A 16829-nucleotide genomic window follows, 5' to 3' on the forward strand; every position below is an offset into this window, starting at 1 on the left:
TATTTTTGGGTTTTTTAGCTATAATGTACTGGCATATATCTATATGCCAGTACATTAGCATGTGTACAAATAGTACACAGGCAGTTGTTAGGTAAAATCTGGTCAGACAGAACTAGGGTCCTTCAATGGATCCTGGGCTATCTGCCCATACTAGGTATGGGTCTTGATCATGTCACAGGGATTCCCTTTCTTTGAATACAATCAGTGTTCCACCGATCTCAGCTGTTATAGTCGGACTTTGGCTGTGTATTGCAGCCTTTGCCCCACCCCTGACCGCACTGGCACACTTACTGTGCCCGCGCTATCGGCAGGAAGAGTACACACATCCTGATGCGGCAACTGCCTGCTGTTCAGAACAAGCATACTCGTCCAGCTTTATCAAGAGGTTATATAACTTAGAAGAAACTTTGTTTGGTTCAAAAATAGGGGATACTAACTATAAAATACTGGGGTAAATCCCTTTTTCATTACGCTCATTTATTAGCCACAGCAAAGAGAATCTTTGTTCTTTGGAGGACCTGTCCTGTCCTGCACCCGGATAGCCTATTCATTTAAATGAAAACTGTGTAATGCCTTATTTCCCCTGTGGCAGTGCTGCAGGGAAATTTAACACTTTCTGCTGAGTTCCCGCAAATAGCTAATCTCTGGAGGTACCAGTAGTGAAACCCCTTGTTATCTTCTCATTGTAAAGGACCCTTATAACAATAATGGTTTGCCCAAAACAGTCATCTACTGTGATGTCGGCGATCAAAAGTAATATGATTCAGAAAGAACGTAGTTGACTAAATTTGTTTCTGGGATATCACATCAGATAAAACGTGCTCTATATCTTTATTACATACTAGGAAAAAAAATTGTTAAGATCAACAATATCAAATTATCTCCCATGAACCTTTAATTTATATTTCACAAAATTTTTCCACAAATTTTTTTGAATAGTTTCCAGGCAAATACAATTCAGGATTCCAGTGAATTCACGTGTATATTATTAGGAATTTATGTTTTTTTTGTACATTTTGAGCATGCCTGCTTTCATTCAAGATCCTTTGGTTGTGCAGACTTGAGTCCAACATTTTGTAATGCAGAACACAATGGTCCCATCCATTTGTCTCCATAGTGAAGCGGCCTTGTGACTTTTTGAAATTGTAGCACTCGTACCCATAGCGAGATCTTAAGTGCTTTATAATTCTGTGTTGTAAACAGCTATAAATATCTATTCCAGAACATAGCGGACCGGTTATGTGGTAAGAAATCTCTTTTTAATCTCTAGGTGACAGTTCTGCTGTATTGCATATTATATTGTTTCAATTTTAAAATTCGGTTCAGTCACTGTAATTATAGGAAAGATGCAGTGATGTATGCGGCCGGGAAGGATGGAATCACAGTGTGCCGATCTGAACTAAAGCCAAAATGATATGGGAAAACTGTGTTATCCAAGCACTGGGAAGCAATAAATGACATTTTAGACCAGACTGAAGGACATCATAAAATATGATAACGTTTACCCAACTGTGACCGACCCGTTATAAGATTGATTGAGGCAAATTGTTGGACAATGCCCCTTTATATAACTATGGATGAATACAAGACCAAAAGCTTTTGAACTCGGCTCTAGGCTTCCAAATTTGGTTATGGCCACTGGTTTCAGGATCACAAGAACAAACCTTCTTAGGGTAAGGCCACACGGAGCGGCCCTGACACGGTCGCAACGCGGCTAACAACCGTGCCGGCACCATTTTCGGTGCGGATATCAAACAGCCTGTTAGTGGCCGCATGTTAACGCGGGTAAACCGTCCCTTTATCTGCAAAATCCTGCGGCCATGAATTAATACACTCTTTATGACTGCAAGATTTTGCAAATTACAACAACTTACCTCCTATTTATTCTCTTTAGCAGCCCTGGAAAAAGCCAAACACTGCACTCGGCTATCTCCGGTGCTCCCATAGAGAATGAATGGGGTGGTAGTGTGAATGCGCATGTCACCGGAATACCTCTTAACGAGGTATTTGTCAGCCACTCCTACATGGTGCCGGCGCGGGTGTTGGCCGCGTTGCGACCATGTCAGGGCCGCTCCGTGTGGCCGTACCCTTAATGCGTTAAATATGAGACATGGGTATCCGAAAAAGTGTTTTTGAATGAAGGTCAATATTTTTAGCTACGAATGTAAAGACAAAGTATTTTTGAAACAAAGATTTACTGCTGTAAGACATAGTTGTGGTTCATAAGCTAGTGTATACTATAGTCATAAACCAGAGAGGGAGACATTCACATAACAAAAAGTATTCTATCAGACGGTTAGTGTGGGGCCAAGGGAGGCAACAAAATATTGGTACAGAATACATGTGCTGCTGTATATTCAATGACAGTGAATTTAAAGTTTTCATTAGCATGCAGACAAATATGATGCCTATGACTGCAAAACGATACACAACAAAATGGCGACAGCACTCTATGAACACCAATGCCACCTAAAACACTACATATAAATATACATTGCTGCTGAATCTTCTTACAATAGGGAGGTTCTTAGCGCACATTTTGATCAAATTGTGTGAGCCCACCTGCCACGACAAGGCGACCTGACTTATAGGGTGGGTCCCTACAATGAACATGCACCCTATGCTGGGTCTGAGCCTTCAGAATATATTTGGGGAAGGCAGGAACCAGCTTTAAACTAATTAAAATCACCCTAGTGCAGAATGGGAGGAGTGCAGGATCAAAAATGGAGGCAATAACTACCCCTGTTCACATTTTTTCATTTTGCTGGAATGTGCTGACCAATCTTTCTTGTGCATTGTATATAGGTGAGGGCAGTAACTGCCTCCATTTTTGTTCTTGAACTCCTCCCATTCTGCCCTAGGGTGATTTTAATTAGTTTAAAGCTGGTTCCTACCTTCCCCATGTATATTCTGAAGGCTCAGCCCCACAGGGCCGCCATCAGGAATTTCAGGGCCCCATACAGCTAAATTTTCTGGGCCCCCCTTTTACTGCTCGCGGGAAAAAGACGCTGACGCCTCCCATTGAAATCAATGGGAGGCATTTTCGGGCCATTTTTGACGAGTTTTGCGACGCGGTTTCCGTGTCAAAAAACTCGTCAAAATACTCCGTGTGAACATAGTACATGTATAAATTTTCCCTGCGAGTGGTGCAGCACCCCAGCCTACTGTATAATGACATTCTGCAGCTTTCTGTCTTCCTGCTTCAGTTCCTCATGATTTTCAAGATCTCTGCCTGCTGTCTGTGAATGAGAACATTAAAACCAGTCCTGGCTTATTACTTTCACAGCTGATGGTCTTGTTACAATGTATCAGTGTAGATAAGAGCTATCTGCCTGGAGTCCAGCACAGGAGAGGGGTTTGTGCTGTTGCTGCGTTTAGCTCACAGATGATTGACTGATACATTGTAACAAACTTTCTTATATACAACTTTAACGCCATACAGCCCCCACTGTAGAGAACGCCATACTGCCCCCCTTGTAGAGGACGCCATACAGCCCCCTCTGTAGATAACGCCATACAGACCCCCTGTAGATAACGCCATATAGCCCCCCCTGTAGATAACGCCATATAGCCCCCTTTGTAGATAACGCCATACAGCCCCCTCTGTAGATATCTACAAAGGGGGCTGTATGTCGTTATCTACAGGGGGTCTGTATGGCGTTCTCTACAGTGGGCGCTGTATGGCGTTATCTACAGAGGGGGCTGTATGGAGTTCTCTACAGAGGGGGCTGTATGGAGTTCTCTACAGAGGGGGCTGTAAGGAGTTCTCTACATGGGGTCTGTATAGCGTTACCCACAGGGGGGGCTGTACAGCGTTACCTACAGGGGGGGGCTGTATAGCGTTACCTACAGGGGGGGCTGTATGGCGTTATCTACAGGGGGACTCTGTATGGCGTTATCTACAGGGGGGGCTGTATGGCGTTATCTACAGAGGGGGCTGTATGGCGCTAACACCATACAGCCCCCCCTGTAGGTAACGCTATACAGCCCCCCCGGTAGGTAACGCTATACAGCCCCCCCTGTAGGTAACGCTATACAGCCCCCCCCCTGTAGGCAACGCTATGCAGCCCCCCTGTAGGTAACGCCATGCAGCCACAACCTCCCCCCAAAAAATCTGATCTACAGTGTGTCCTACAAAAGACATGTATCCCCTATCCACAGGATAGGGGATACATGTGTGATCGCTGGCAGCGATAGGGAGAACGGGGGACTGAAGGTCCCCCGAAGTTCTCCATGACTAACCTCTGATTTCCGGCGTCTGCGCAGCTCAATAAAAATGAAAGGAGCGCTGGTCAGAAGCGAGGCCGGCGCTCCATTCATTTCTACGGAGCTGCCGACACAGACCCCGGAAGTCCGAGGTTTGTGATGGAGAACTTCAGGGGACTTTCAGTCCCCCGTTCTCCCTATCAATGCCAGCGATCACACATGTATCCCCTATCCTGTGGATAGGGGATACATGTCTTTTGTTTAATGGCAGAGCGGGGAGATACCTCCCTGCTCTGCCGTAGTGTTCAGTGGCGTCGCGCTGTAGCAGCCATAGCGGCTGCTAGCGGAGCCTCCGGCCATGGTGGGGGCCCGTGCGGGTGAGCGACACGGGCCCCCTCATGCCGCAGGCCCCCGGCGGTAGTTACGCCACTGGCCGGGCCCCTTACAGAATTACCCCTGATACCCCCTTGATGGCGGCCCTGCAGACCCAGCATAGGGTGCATGTTCAGTGTAGGTACCCACCTTATAAGTGAGGACGCCTTGTCGTGGCAGGTGGGCTCATACAATTTGATCAAAATGTGCGCTAAGAACCTCCCTATTGTAAGTAGATTCAGATGCAATGCATATTTATTTATATATAACGTTTTAGGTGGCATTAGTGTTCGCAGAGTGCTGTCGCCATTTTCTTGTGTAGATGGATAGATATGAATTATGAGATATATAGATAGGATAGGTAGGATGAATTACAAGATAGATAGATAGATAGATAGATAGATAGATAGATAGATAGATAGATAGATAGATAGATAGATAGATAGATAGATAGATATGAGATAGATAGTGTAAAGGATCTGCCAGGCACAACTTCTGTGTCAACGCCCATAGGTAATCAGTCTGCACCTGCTTCTATGTCTGTGAGACTGACTCCATCTTCCACCACCCAGGATGGCAGGCTTAGGAGTGGGAGAGCCTATCACAGCCTGGATAGATAGATAGACCTCCAACAACTTCAATCCTCCTTCAAGAACATAGTCCATTAATACAAATAAATAAATAATAAAAAATAATAATATAAAAAAGACCATAAGAGAAGAAAATATTTTAAAAAGGTGAACTGGATCAAAGTTTGAAATTCCAACTACAGCTTCATGCTTTCATGTGAGTTTGTTCTCTATAATCATTATTTAATGGAGCTTTATTTGTGACTACATTTATCTATGTTTTACTGGAAACAAATACTAATGTATTTTAACCAGCAGGTTTTCATTTTTCAGAGAGTGTGGATTATGGGCCAGTGTTTATCCAAGAGCCAGAAAATGTTATATTCCCCATCGATTCTGGAGAGAAGAAAGTGGCCCTTAATTGTGAGGCAAGAGGAGCCCCTGCTCCAAGTTATAGGTACATCTGATGACCGTTCCATTTAAAGAAGTCATCATTCATAATTCATTCTCCACGATCACATGCACCTTCAAATAGATAGGACCCCATAGCTGGATAGGACTGGGTCATGCTTCAGATGCCTCTTCTAGTTGAGGTATCAATTAAAAATATGAACACCCATTTAGATGCAGGGCTGAAATAAGATACAGAATATGCTATTGAGTTGAAATTTTCCTGCTTATTCTCATCACATATTGTGGGCCACAACTCCAAAGATGACCTGTTAAGTCTCCTGGCTTTCCTGTTTTAGTAAATAGTTGTGTTCCCAATAAAATAATAGTCCTGCAACAATTCTTTGTTGTGTCGTTCTTCTGTTATTCCTCCTAGAAATCTATGCATACATTAACAACTGGATGTTAATTTTATCCTTGCCAATAGGGTGTGTCCCTGCAGTCCCTGACATTGTCAGAGTTGATTTAAAAAGTATCAACGTGTGAAGGGACATGTCCCATTTACAAAGGGAATAGTAACACGCAGCTGTGAAAGGATGCCCCAGAATTTTTTTAAATAATTTTTAGGGGAAATACAAGTATTTACTAAGGCAAAGGAGATAGGTCCACTTAACTGCATCACACAGGAGAGCTGACAGATCTTTTTACTGCCCAAACAGGGGAAGTGAAAGGTCATCTTTATGGTACCAGACAAGCTGAATTAACAGATCCTCTTCACTATACCACACAGGAGGACTGACAGATCCTCTCTACTACACCACACAGGAGGACTGACAGATTTTCTATACTACACCACACAGGAGAGCTGACAGATCCTCTATACTACACCACACAGGATAGCTGACAGATCCAATATACTACACCACACAGGAGAACTGTCAGATCCTCTATACTACACCACACAGGAGAGCTGACAGATCCTCTATACTACACACCAGAGCTGACAGATCCTCTATATTACACCATACATGAGAACTGACAGATCCGCTATACTACATCACACATGAGAACTGACAGATCTGCTATACTACACCACACAGGAGAGCTGACATCTCCTCTATACTACACCACACAGGAGAGCTGACAGATCCTCTATACTACACCACACAGGAGAGCTGACAGCTCCTCTATACTACACCACACAGGAGAGCTGACAGCTCCTCTATACTACACCACACAGGAGAGCTGACAGCTCCTCTATACTACACCACACAGGATAGCTGACAGCTCCCCTATACTACACCACACAGCAGAGCTGACCGATCCTCTATACTACACCACACAGGAGAGCTGACAGATCCTCTATACTACACCACACAGGATAGCTGACAGATCCTCTATACTACACCACACAGGAGAGCTGACAGATCCTCTATACTACACCACACAGGATAGCTGACAGATCCTCTATACAACACCACACAGGAGAACTGTCAGATCCTCTATACTACACCACACAGGAGAGCTGACAGATCCTCTATACTACACACCAGAGCTGACAGATCCTCTATATTACACCATACATGAGAACTGACAGATCCGCTATACTACATCACACATGAGAACTGACAGATCCGCTATACTACACCACACAGGAGAGCTGACATCTCCTCTATACTACACCACACAGGAGAGCTGACAGATCCTCTATACTACACCACACAGGAGAGCTGACAGCTCCTCTATACTACACCACACAGGAGAGCTGACATCTCCTCTATACTACACCACACAGGAGAGCTGACAGCTCCTCTATACTACACCACACAGGAGAGCTGACAGCTCCTCTATACTACACCACACCACACAGGATAGCTGACAGCTCCCCTATACTACACCACACAGGAGAGCTGACAGCTCCTCTATACTACACCACACAGGAGAGCTGACAGATCCTCTATACAACACCACACAGGAGAACTGTCAGATCCTCTATACTACACCACACAGGAGAGCTGACAGATCCTCTATACTACACACCAGAGCTGACAGATCCTCTATATTACACCATACATGAGAACTGACAGATCCGCTATACTACATCACACATGAGAACTGACAGATCCGCTATACTACACCACACAGGAGAGCTGACATCTCCTCTATACTACACCACACAGGAGAGCTGACAGATCCTCTATACTACACCACACAGGAGAGCTGACAGCTCCTCTATACTACACCACACAGGAGAGCTGACATCTCCTCTATACTACACCACACAGGAGAGCTGACAGCTCCTCTATACTACACCACACAGGAGAGCTGACAGCTCCTCTATACTACACCACACCACACAGGATAGCTGACAGCTCCCCTATACTACACCACACAGGAGAGCTGACAGCTCCTCTATACTACACCACACAGGAGAGCTGACAGCTCCTCTATACTACACCACACAGGAGAGCTGACAGCTCCTCTATACTACACCACACAGGATAGCTGACAGCTCCCCTATACTACACCACACAGCAGAGCTGACCGATCCTCTATACTACACCACACAGGAGAGCTGACAGATCCTCTATACTACACCACACAGGATAGCTGACAGATCCTCTATACTACACCACACAGGAGAGCTGACAGATCCTCTATACTACACCACACAGGATAGCTGACAGATCCTCTATACAACACCACACAGGAGAACTGTCAGATCCTCTATACTACACCACACAGGAGAGCTGACAGATCCTCTATACTACACACCAGAGCTGACAGATCCTCTATATTACACCATACATGAGAACTGACAGATCCGCTATACTACATCACACATGAGAACTGACAGATCCGCTATACTACACCACACAGGAGAGCTGACATCTCCTCTATACTACACCACACAGGAGAGCTGACAGATCCTCTATACTACACCACACAGGAGAGCTGACAGCTCCTCTATACTACACCACACAGGAGAGCTGACATCTCCTCTATACTACACCACACAGGAGAGCTGACAGCTCCTCTATACTACACCACACAGGAGAGCTGACAGCTCCTCTATACTACACCACACCACACAGGATAGCTGACAGCTCCCCTATACTACACCACACAGGAGAGCTGACAGCTCCTCTATACTACACCACACAGGAGAGCTGACAGCTCCTCTATACTACACCACACCACACAGGATAGCTGACAGCTCCCCTATACTACACCACACAGGAGAGCTGACAGATCCTCTATACTACACCACACAGCAGAGCTGACCGATCCTCTATACTACACCACACAGGAGAGCTCACAGATCCTCTATACTACACCACACAGGATAGCTGACAGATCCTCTATACTACACCACACAGGAGAGCTGACATATCCTCTATACTACACCACACAGGATAGCTGACAGCTCCCCGATACTACACCACACAGGAGAGCTGACAGATCCTCTATACTACACCACACAGCAGAGCTGACAGATAATCTATACTACACCACACTGGAGAGCTGACAGATCCTCTATATTATACCACACATGAGAACTGACAGATCCGCTATACTACACCACACAGGAGGACTGACAGATCCTCTCTACTACACCACACAGGAGGACTGACAGGTTTTCTATACTACAACACACAGGAGAGCTGACAGATTCTCTATACTACACCACATAGGAGAGCTGACAGATCCTCTATACTACACCACACAGGAGAGCTGACATATCCTCTATACTACACCACACAGCAGAGCTGACAGATCATATATACTACACCACACTGGAGAGCTGACAGATCCTCTATATTATACCACACCATAAAAACTGACAGATCCGCTATACTACACCACACAGCAGAGCTGACAGATCAGCTATACTACACCACACTGGAGAGCTGACAGATCCTCTATATTCTACCACACATGAGAACTGACAGATCCGCTATACTACACCACACAGGAGAGCTGACAGATCCTCTTCACTATACCACACAGGAGGACTGACAAATGCTCTTCACTATACCACACAGGAGGACTGACAGATCCTCCATACTACGCCACACAGGAGAGCTGACAGATCCTTTATACTACACCACAGAGGAGAGCTGACAGATCCTCTATACTAAACCACACATGAGAGCTGACAGATTCTCTATACTAAACCAGATCACATAGAAGAGCTGACAGATCCTCTATACTACACCACACAGCAGAGCTGACAGATCCTCTATGATACACCACACAGGAGAGCTGACAGATCCTCTATATTATACCACACATGAGAACTGACAGATCCTCTATACTACACCACACAGGAGAGCTGACAGATCCTGTATACTACACCTTAAAGGAGAACTAATAGATCCTCTATACTACACCACACAGAAGAGCTGACAGATCCCCTATACTACACCACACAGAAGAGCTGACAGATCCCCTATACTACACCACACAGAAGAGGTGACAGATCCCCTATACTACACCTGACAGGGGAGCTGACAGGTCCTCTATATTACACCATACAAGAGAGCTGACAGGTCCTCTATACTACACCACACAGGAGAACTGACAGGTCCTCTATATTACGCCATACAAGAGAGCTGACAGGTCCTCTATACTACACCACACGGGAGAGCTGATAGATCCTCTATGCTATACCACATAGGGGAGCTGACAGGTACTTTTCACCACACCACACAGGAGAGCTGACAGGTTATCTTTAATGCATTTCCATGGGGCCAATGCGTAAAACTTCATCAAAGTATTTTTTTAAATGCATGCTCCTTTGGATACCACATATCTGAATGAGTTATCTGCTAGAACCACTGATATCCTGAAAAAGAATCCCAGAGGAAACCGTCTGCGATATGATATTTATAGTCGTTATCCTGGAGTTTTCAAATTTTGCAGGTGGTTAGAGGAGGGTATAAAATAATAAACTAATGGGTGTTCACCCTTCAAAACACTGTTCCAGTGCTGACACCCTATTTGCTGGCCTCAGCGGTGATGCTGCTGTAAATGGCACATGACCACTAAGACCAGCGATTGGCTGCAACGACATGCGACCAATGAATATCACGTAATGGCTGAAGGAGCTGCTGAGACCGGAGCAATGGTGGGGAACGGGGTGTCAGTGCTGAAATAGGGGGGGATAGGGGTTTCAAAGGGTGAGTACCTGTTGGTTTATTATTTTATACCCTCCCCTACTCTACTGCAAATTTTGAAAACTCCTGTATAAATTCCCTTAAAACAAGTACTCCAGGTTTCTTTTCTGCCCCCCTTCTCACGTTTTCAAATGTAATGTAGTGTAATGTGAAAATGTGTGTTATCTTACCAGGTGCTGTATTTCGTGGACTGCTACTCTGTTTTGGCCCGCCAGGGGGTCACGTAATCTTCATTCTGACTCTGTATACTACGGTGTCTGCTGTAGGGACTGGAAGTCAGGCTCTCAGTGCAAGTCTCGATGTGAGTCTAATAGACTTGCATTGATAGACTGACATCCAGTTTCTACAATAGATGCTGTGGGATTTGGGTTGTCGGAACCGAGTGGCATCCTGTGAATTACAGCAATGGGTAAGTCAATACACATGTTTACATTACTCTACATTACGTTTGCTAGGGGGAGAGGATGGAAAAAAGTGGTCAGGTGTTGACTGATAATAATTGAAGCTAAAGGCAAATTTTCATAATTAGTAAAAATTGACCCACTAGGGATATTTAACACACTAAGGCATCCAAATGCAAGTTTCCAAGGTGCCGTGCAGACTATAGTTCTATGTCTACTTTCTTCCAGAAACAGCACCACTGTTGTTCATGGCCTGTGTCTGGTATTGCAGTTCAGCCCCATTTAAATACAATATTTTTCAAATTTCCTACAACTCCTGCAAAAGAGAACAATGTAGGGCATTGACGGCCTTATTTTCACATTATCTTTGTACAATAATTTTGTTCTTAAGAAATTTGGTTTTTAACCCTATCCTTTCCAGATTGTTTTTTTAAAAAGAATTAGGAAATGGAGCTTGCAAGAACTGACAAAAGCACTTAACACACAAGTTGCCACTCAGAATATTAACATGTTTCATATTTTCATATTTTTTTTAATTTGATAAATTGCTTTTTATTTTATTTTTTATTTTTTCCATCTTTTGCTTCTTTTAAAGATGGCTTCGCAATGGAACAGAAATAGACTTGGACAGTGATTATCGCTACATTTTAATAGATGGAAATGTAATTATCAGCAGCCCAAATGAGATGAAGGATTCTGGTCAATACCAGTGCATAGCAGCAAACAACCTTGGCAGAATCCTTAGTAGAGAGGCAACACTTCAATTTGCATGTGAGTAATACCCTCATGATTTGGCTCTTTGAGTTTCCTTTTTCCTCTTTTTTTCCCTAAAGAACCCTGATAGATATAATTTCATGTTTGCAGATGTAACTGTACAGATCACTGACTCTTTCAGGCTTAACAAAATATTAAACCCATGAAACAGGACGGTTGGCCACTCCTGGCGTCTTGCGACGAGTTAGAGACAATCCACGTTTTACGAATAGCTGTATTCGATTGATATTACATTTCTGAGTAAAATATCTGGTAATGGCAGTGTAGTCTAGTAAAATGCCCATTCCCACCTACTCATCAGATAAGTACTATGAATTGCAGATGACTGGGGGAGAAGGGACATTTGGCCGATAGATGATTCCTTTGATAATTAGCTTTTGTGAGTTGCCATAATATAAAGTGACTCCTTCGGGGGGCAAGTAGGTTTTTGTGTTGCGTTATTTACATCACTGTGGAGGAGCTATGTTGACATATCTTAAAGAAACAATAAACCTAGAAATAAATGATAAAAGTAAATCAAAGAAAAACTTGTCAGTCTGTAGGATTTTACGCTTCTTATACAAAAAGTCGTGTAGAAATATTTCAGAGAACACAGGTGTTAACTGTTCAGCTAGTAGATGGCTGAGATTTTACTAAAGGTGATGGGTTTAGCATTCTTGGTCTCCTATGGTAAACTAAGCAATGGGGAAGGGCTCCTGCTACAGCCAGTTGCCTTACAGCCAGAGACTGGTCTGAGGTTTGTGAAAAGAAAAGTAGCTGATCTCTAGGACACACATAGAATAATTTTTCTCATATTTATCAAAAGTTTTATTGTAATATCTGACAGTATAGAAGGGGAGAGGATGATATTTATGGAAAATAGATTTGTGTGTGTGTTTGTGTGTGTGTGTGTGTGTGTGTGTGTGTGCGCGCGCGCTATTGATTGCGTCAAAACAACAGAACCCTGTCACAACGGTGACAAACGGAAAACTTTAGGAAAATTTCCGTCACCATTGAGATTTATGGTGAGGGAAACGGAAGCTAAGGTTTCAGTTTGCCTTTCCATTGAGGGGATAACCCGACGGAAACCTCAGATGGAACCCCTCAACGGAAGGGCAACGCTGATGTGAACAGGGCCTTACAGATTTACAATGTTCCTTCAAAATGAAAGGAAATGCTCAATGGCAATGATCGAAAATCAATTGATTGATTGGAAACAGGTAGACACCGTATAATCTGGCTGCTTTGGAACTAGCGTTTAGATGCAAAGGATGTCTTCAGCGTGCAAGAGGAATTAGGGCGTAGTTACCAGAACACTAGAAAGCTCAGATGACCCATATGTTTCACTGCTTGGAGGAGTCAAGCACGAGTACTGTGTATTATGATATAAATATGTCCTTGCTTATCAGGTTTTGATTGTGGCCTCCGATAGCAACCTAATTTTCTTGTTGCCTTACAGGCCTTGGGGGTAGGGATCATTAAACTAATTGCAAGTTTTGTGGGATAGATAGATAGATAGATAGATAGATAGATAGATAGATAGATAGATAGATAGATAGATAGATAGATAGATAGATAGATAGATAGATGATAGATAGAGAGAGAGAGAGAGAGAGAGAGAGAGAGAGAGAGAGAGAGATAGATAGATAGATAGATAGATAGATAGATAGATAGATAGATGATAGATAGATAGATAGATAGATAGATAGATAGATAGATAGATAGATAGATAGATGATAGATAGATGATAGATAGATAGATAGATAGATAGATAGATAGATAGATAGATAGATAGATAGATAGATACATAGATAGATACATAGATAGATGATAGATAGAGAGAGAGAGAGAGAGAGAGAGAGAGAGAGAGAGAGAGAGAGATAGATAGATAGATAGATAGATAGATAGATAGATAGATAGATAGATAGATAGATAGATAGATAGATAGATGATAGATGATAGATAGATAGATAGATAGATAGATAGATAGATAGATAGATAGATAGATAGATGATAGATAGATAGATAGATAGATGATAGATAGATAGATAGATAGATAGATAGATAGATAGATAGATAGATAGATAGATAGATAGATAGATAGATAGATAGATAGATGATAGATAGATAGATGATAGATAGATAGATAGATAGATAGATAGATAGATAGATAGATAGATAGATAGATAGATAGATAGATAGATAGATAGATAGATAGATAGATAGATAGATAGATAGATAGATAGATAGATAGATAGATAGATAGATAGATAGATAGATAGATAGATAGATAGATAGATAGATAGATAGATAGTAGATAGATAGATGATAGATAGATAGATAGATAGATAGATAGATAGATAGATAGATAGATAGATAGATAGATAGATAGATAGATAGATAGATAGATGATAGATAGATAGATGATAGATAGATAGATAGATAGATAGATAGATAGATAGATAGATAGATAGATAGATAGATAGATAGATAGATAGATAGATAGATAGATAGATAGATGATAGATAGATAGATAGTAGATAGATAGATAGATAGATAGATAGATAGATAGATAGATAGATAGATAGATAGATAGATAGATAGATAGATAGATAGATAGATGATAGATAGATAGATAGTAGATAGATAGATAGATAGATAGATAGATAGATAGATAGATAGATAGATAGATAGATAGATAGATTGATAGATAGATAGATAGATAGATAGTAGATAGATAGATAGATAGATAGATAGATAGATAGATAGATAGATAGATAGATAGATAGATAGATAGATAGATAGATAGATAGATAGATGATAGATAGATAGATAGATAGATTGGATTTGCAGGACGACACGTTATTGTTTTTTGGGTTTAGTTATTACGGTATTCATGGTGCGGCATAAATGACATATGAAGTTTATTCTGCGAGTCAGTTTTTATTTAGCCATAGTCTGAGAGCCATCACTTTTTTATTTTTCTGACTATGGAGCTACATATGTGAGTGCTTGTTTTTGCAGCATAAGGTGTAGTGTTTATTCGGGGTACATACAACTTTTTGATCACTTTTTATAAAAAAAAATTGAAGCCGTATAACCAAAAAAAACAGCAATTCTGGCATTGTTTTTCAGGTTTGTTTGTTTTTTTACAGCGTTTACCGTGCGGAATCAATAATGCATTCGTTTTATAGTATGGGTCCTTATGGTTGTGGTGATATCCATTATATTCATTATTTTTTTACATAAAGCATTTTGCAATGGGGAAAAAAAACACATTTTTGTGTCTTTTTTTCATAGTTTTTATTTAAATATGTTTTATTATTATTTTTTTATTTTTTTTTAGTCCCACCGGGAGTCTAGAGTAAGCGATCGCTTGATCGCTAATATGATGCACTGCAATACTTCTGTATTACAGTGTATTTTGCCTGACAACCATCCTATTAGAAGACCTGGGGACCTTCATTAGGCCTCTGGCTGATATGGAAACCCATCAGCACAGATGGTGTGACAAAGAGAGTCTAGATCTAAAGGGCTAAATGGCTGACCGTTTCAGCAGAGTGGCATTTGTAATATACAGCTAACACCCGCGGTGAATGGTGCGCCATTTCCGCCATATATATGATGCTTGACATTAAGTATCCTCAGCACAGTATATATACGGTGCATGTCGTCAGGCTGTTCACAAGTTAGTGATCTATATGAATATGACCATCATTTTATGTCGTTGTTAACTACTACGGAGCTCAGACCGGCATTTGGATGGACGTGGTCAGATCTTTGATGTGTTTTCTTTCGAATCCTAAATTTCATGGTATGATCTAAAAGAAACATAAACATAATACACAAGGACAGTCACCTAAACACTCCCCAGGTTCCATCTTTTAATCTTATGTTCTGTAGATGACAAGTAGAGACATGAGTTTTTATCGCAGGTGACAGACATGCGGAGAACGGTTTGCCTTTGTTCTACAAAATTATTATTTGTTTTCTTCCAAAATCTAAAGCAAATATTTCAAACCAAATATAAATGTGGGAAAGCAATGCTCTGAGAGGAGATAACACCACCCCGTAATCACCAATTATTTTGTATCATTATTGCTTAACACATTGTTAGTCGCTGTTGTTCTCTCCTCTCGTTTTCTACTATCATAATGGGTAATTGCTATTGTTTCTGCTCCTGAAACAATAATTTGGGTAAAAAAAATAAATTATTTTTATCCACTAGCTGAGGCTGACAGAACATTGAATTAGGTATAAACAAGTCGAACACATAAAATAGTTTTCAGATGTGTCTACAGTTATCCAAGTAATTGTCAGCTTATCATAGGGGACTAACCATTACTTTAATTTCCCCTGCTGAGAAGAAATACAATTTCCCTTGGCTGCTTGTTAAAAAAAAGATAGAGTAAAAAAAAACTAATTGTATTGTTACCTTATCAAACACGTATAGTGTAGCAGAGCTAGGCTTGTCAATGTTGCACAGCTGAGTTTTCCATATAGCTTGTTGTGATATCTCAATGTGTTTCTATTGGTAACAATTTACCCTACTGAGTTATAGTTAGGGGGTTATCTCATCACAAAGCCTAACTGATTGCTGATATCACTGGGGTAAGGGGGTCTTCAGCTAGTCATAAAATGTAGTGTTACATGGCGGCCATGGCCATCCATTTAATACAAAAATGGGCCAGGTCTACCATAGCAAGATCTGCTCTTTGTTAGTGGCTCACCACTTAGGCTAATAGTGGAGAGGACTCCCCTCCATGGCTTCCATATACTTCAATAGGGCATATAGACAGGGATTGTTGTGGCGAGACAATACTGTACCTTTAAGTAAGTAATAAATGGGTTGTCCCGGCACGGGGTGGTTTTCCTACTGATGACCTATCCACAGGATAGGTCATCAGTATATGATCGGTTGGACTCCGACACCCAGACCCCGCAATGATCAGCTGTCC

General features: G+C 41.9%; 1 protein-coding gene across 3 annotated transcripts in view; it reads left to right on the plus strand.

Annotated features, from left to right (window-relative positions):
- CNTN5 (contactin 5) overlaps window positions 1–16829 on the plus strand; it is a 1298632-nt gene that overhangs the window by 856424 nt on the left and 425379 nt on the right. For 2 of the 3 annotated variants that reach the window (XM_075851517.1, XM_075851516.1), the window contains 2 exons: window positions 5481–5604; window positions 11714–11889. The exons of the other annotated variant lie outside the window; for it this stretch is intronic. In XM_075851517.1, the coding sequence (XP_075707632.1) occupies window positions 5481–5604; window positions 11714–11889 (300 nt within the window). The remainder of the gene's footprint in view (window positions 1–5480; window positions 5605–11713; window positions 11890–16829) is intronic. 3 annotated transcript variants of the gene reach the window in all.

The sequence above is a fragment of the Rhinoderma darwinii genome, chromosome 2, assembly GCF_050947455.1.
Source record: "Rhinoderma darwinii isolate aRhiDar2 chromosome 2, aRhiDar2.hap1, whole genome shotgun sequence".
NCBI lineage: Eukaryota > Metazoa > Chordata > Amphibia > Anura > Rhinodermatidae > Rhinoderma > Rhinoderma darwinii.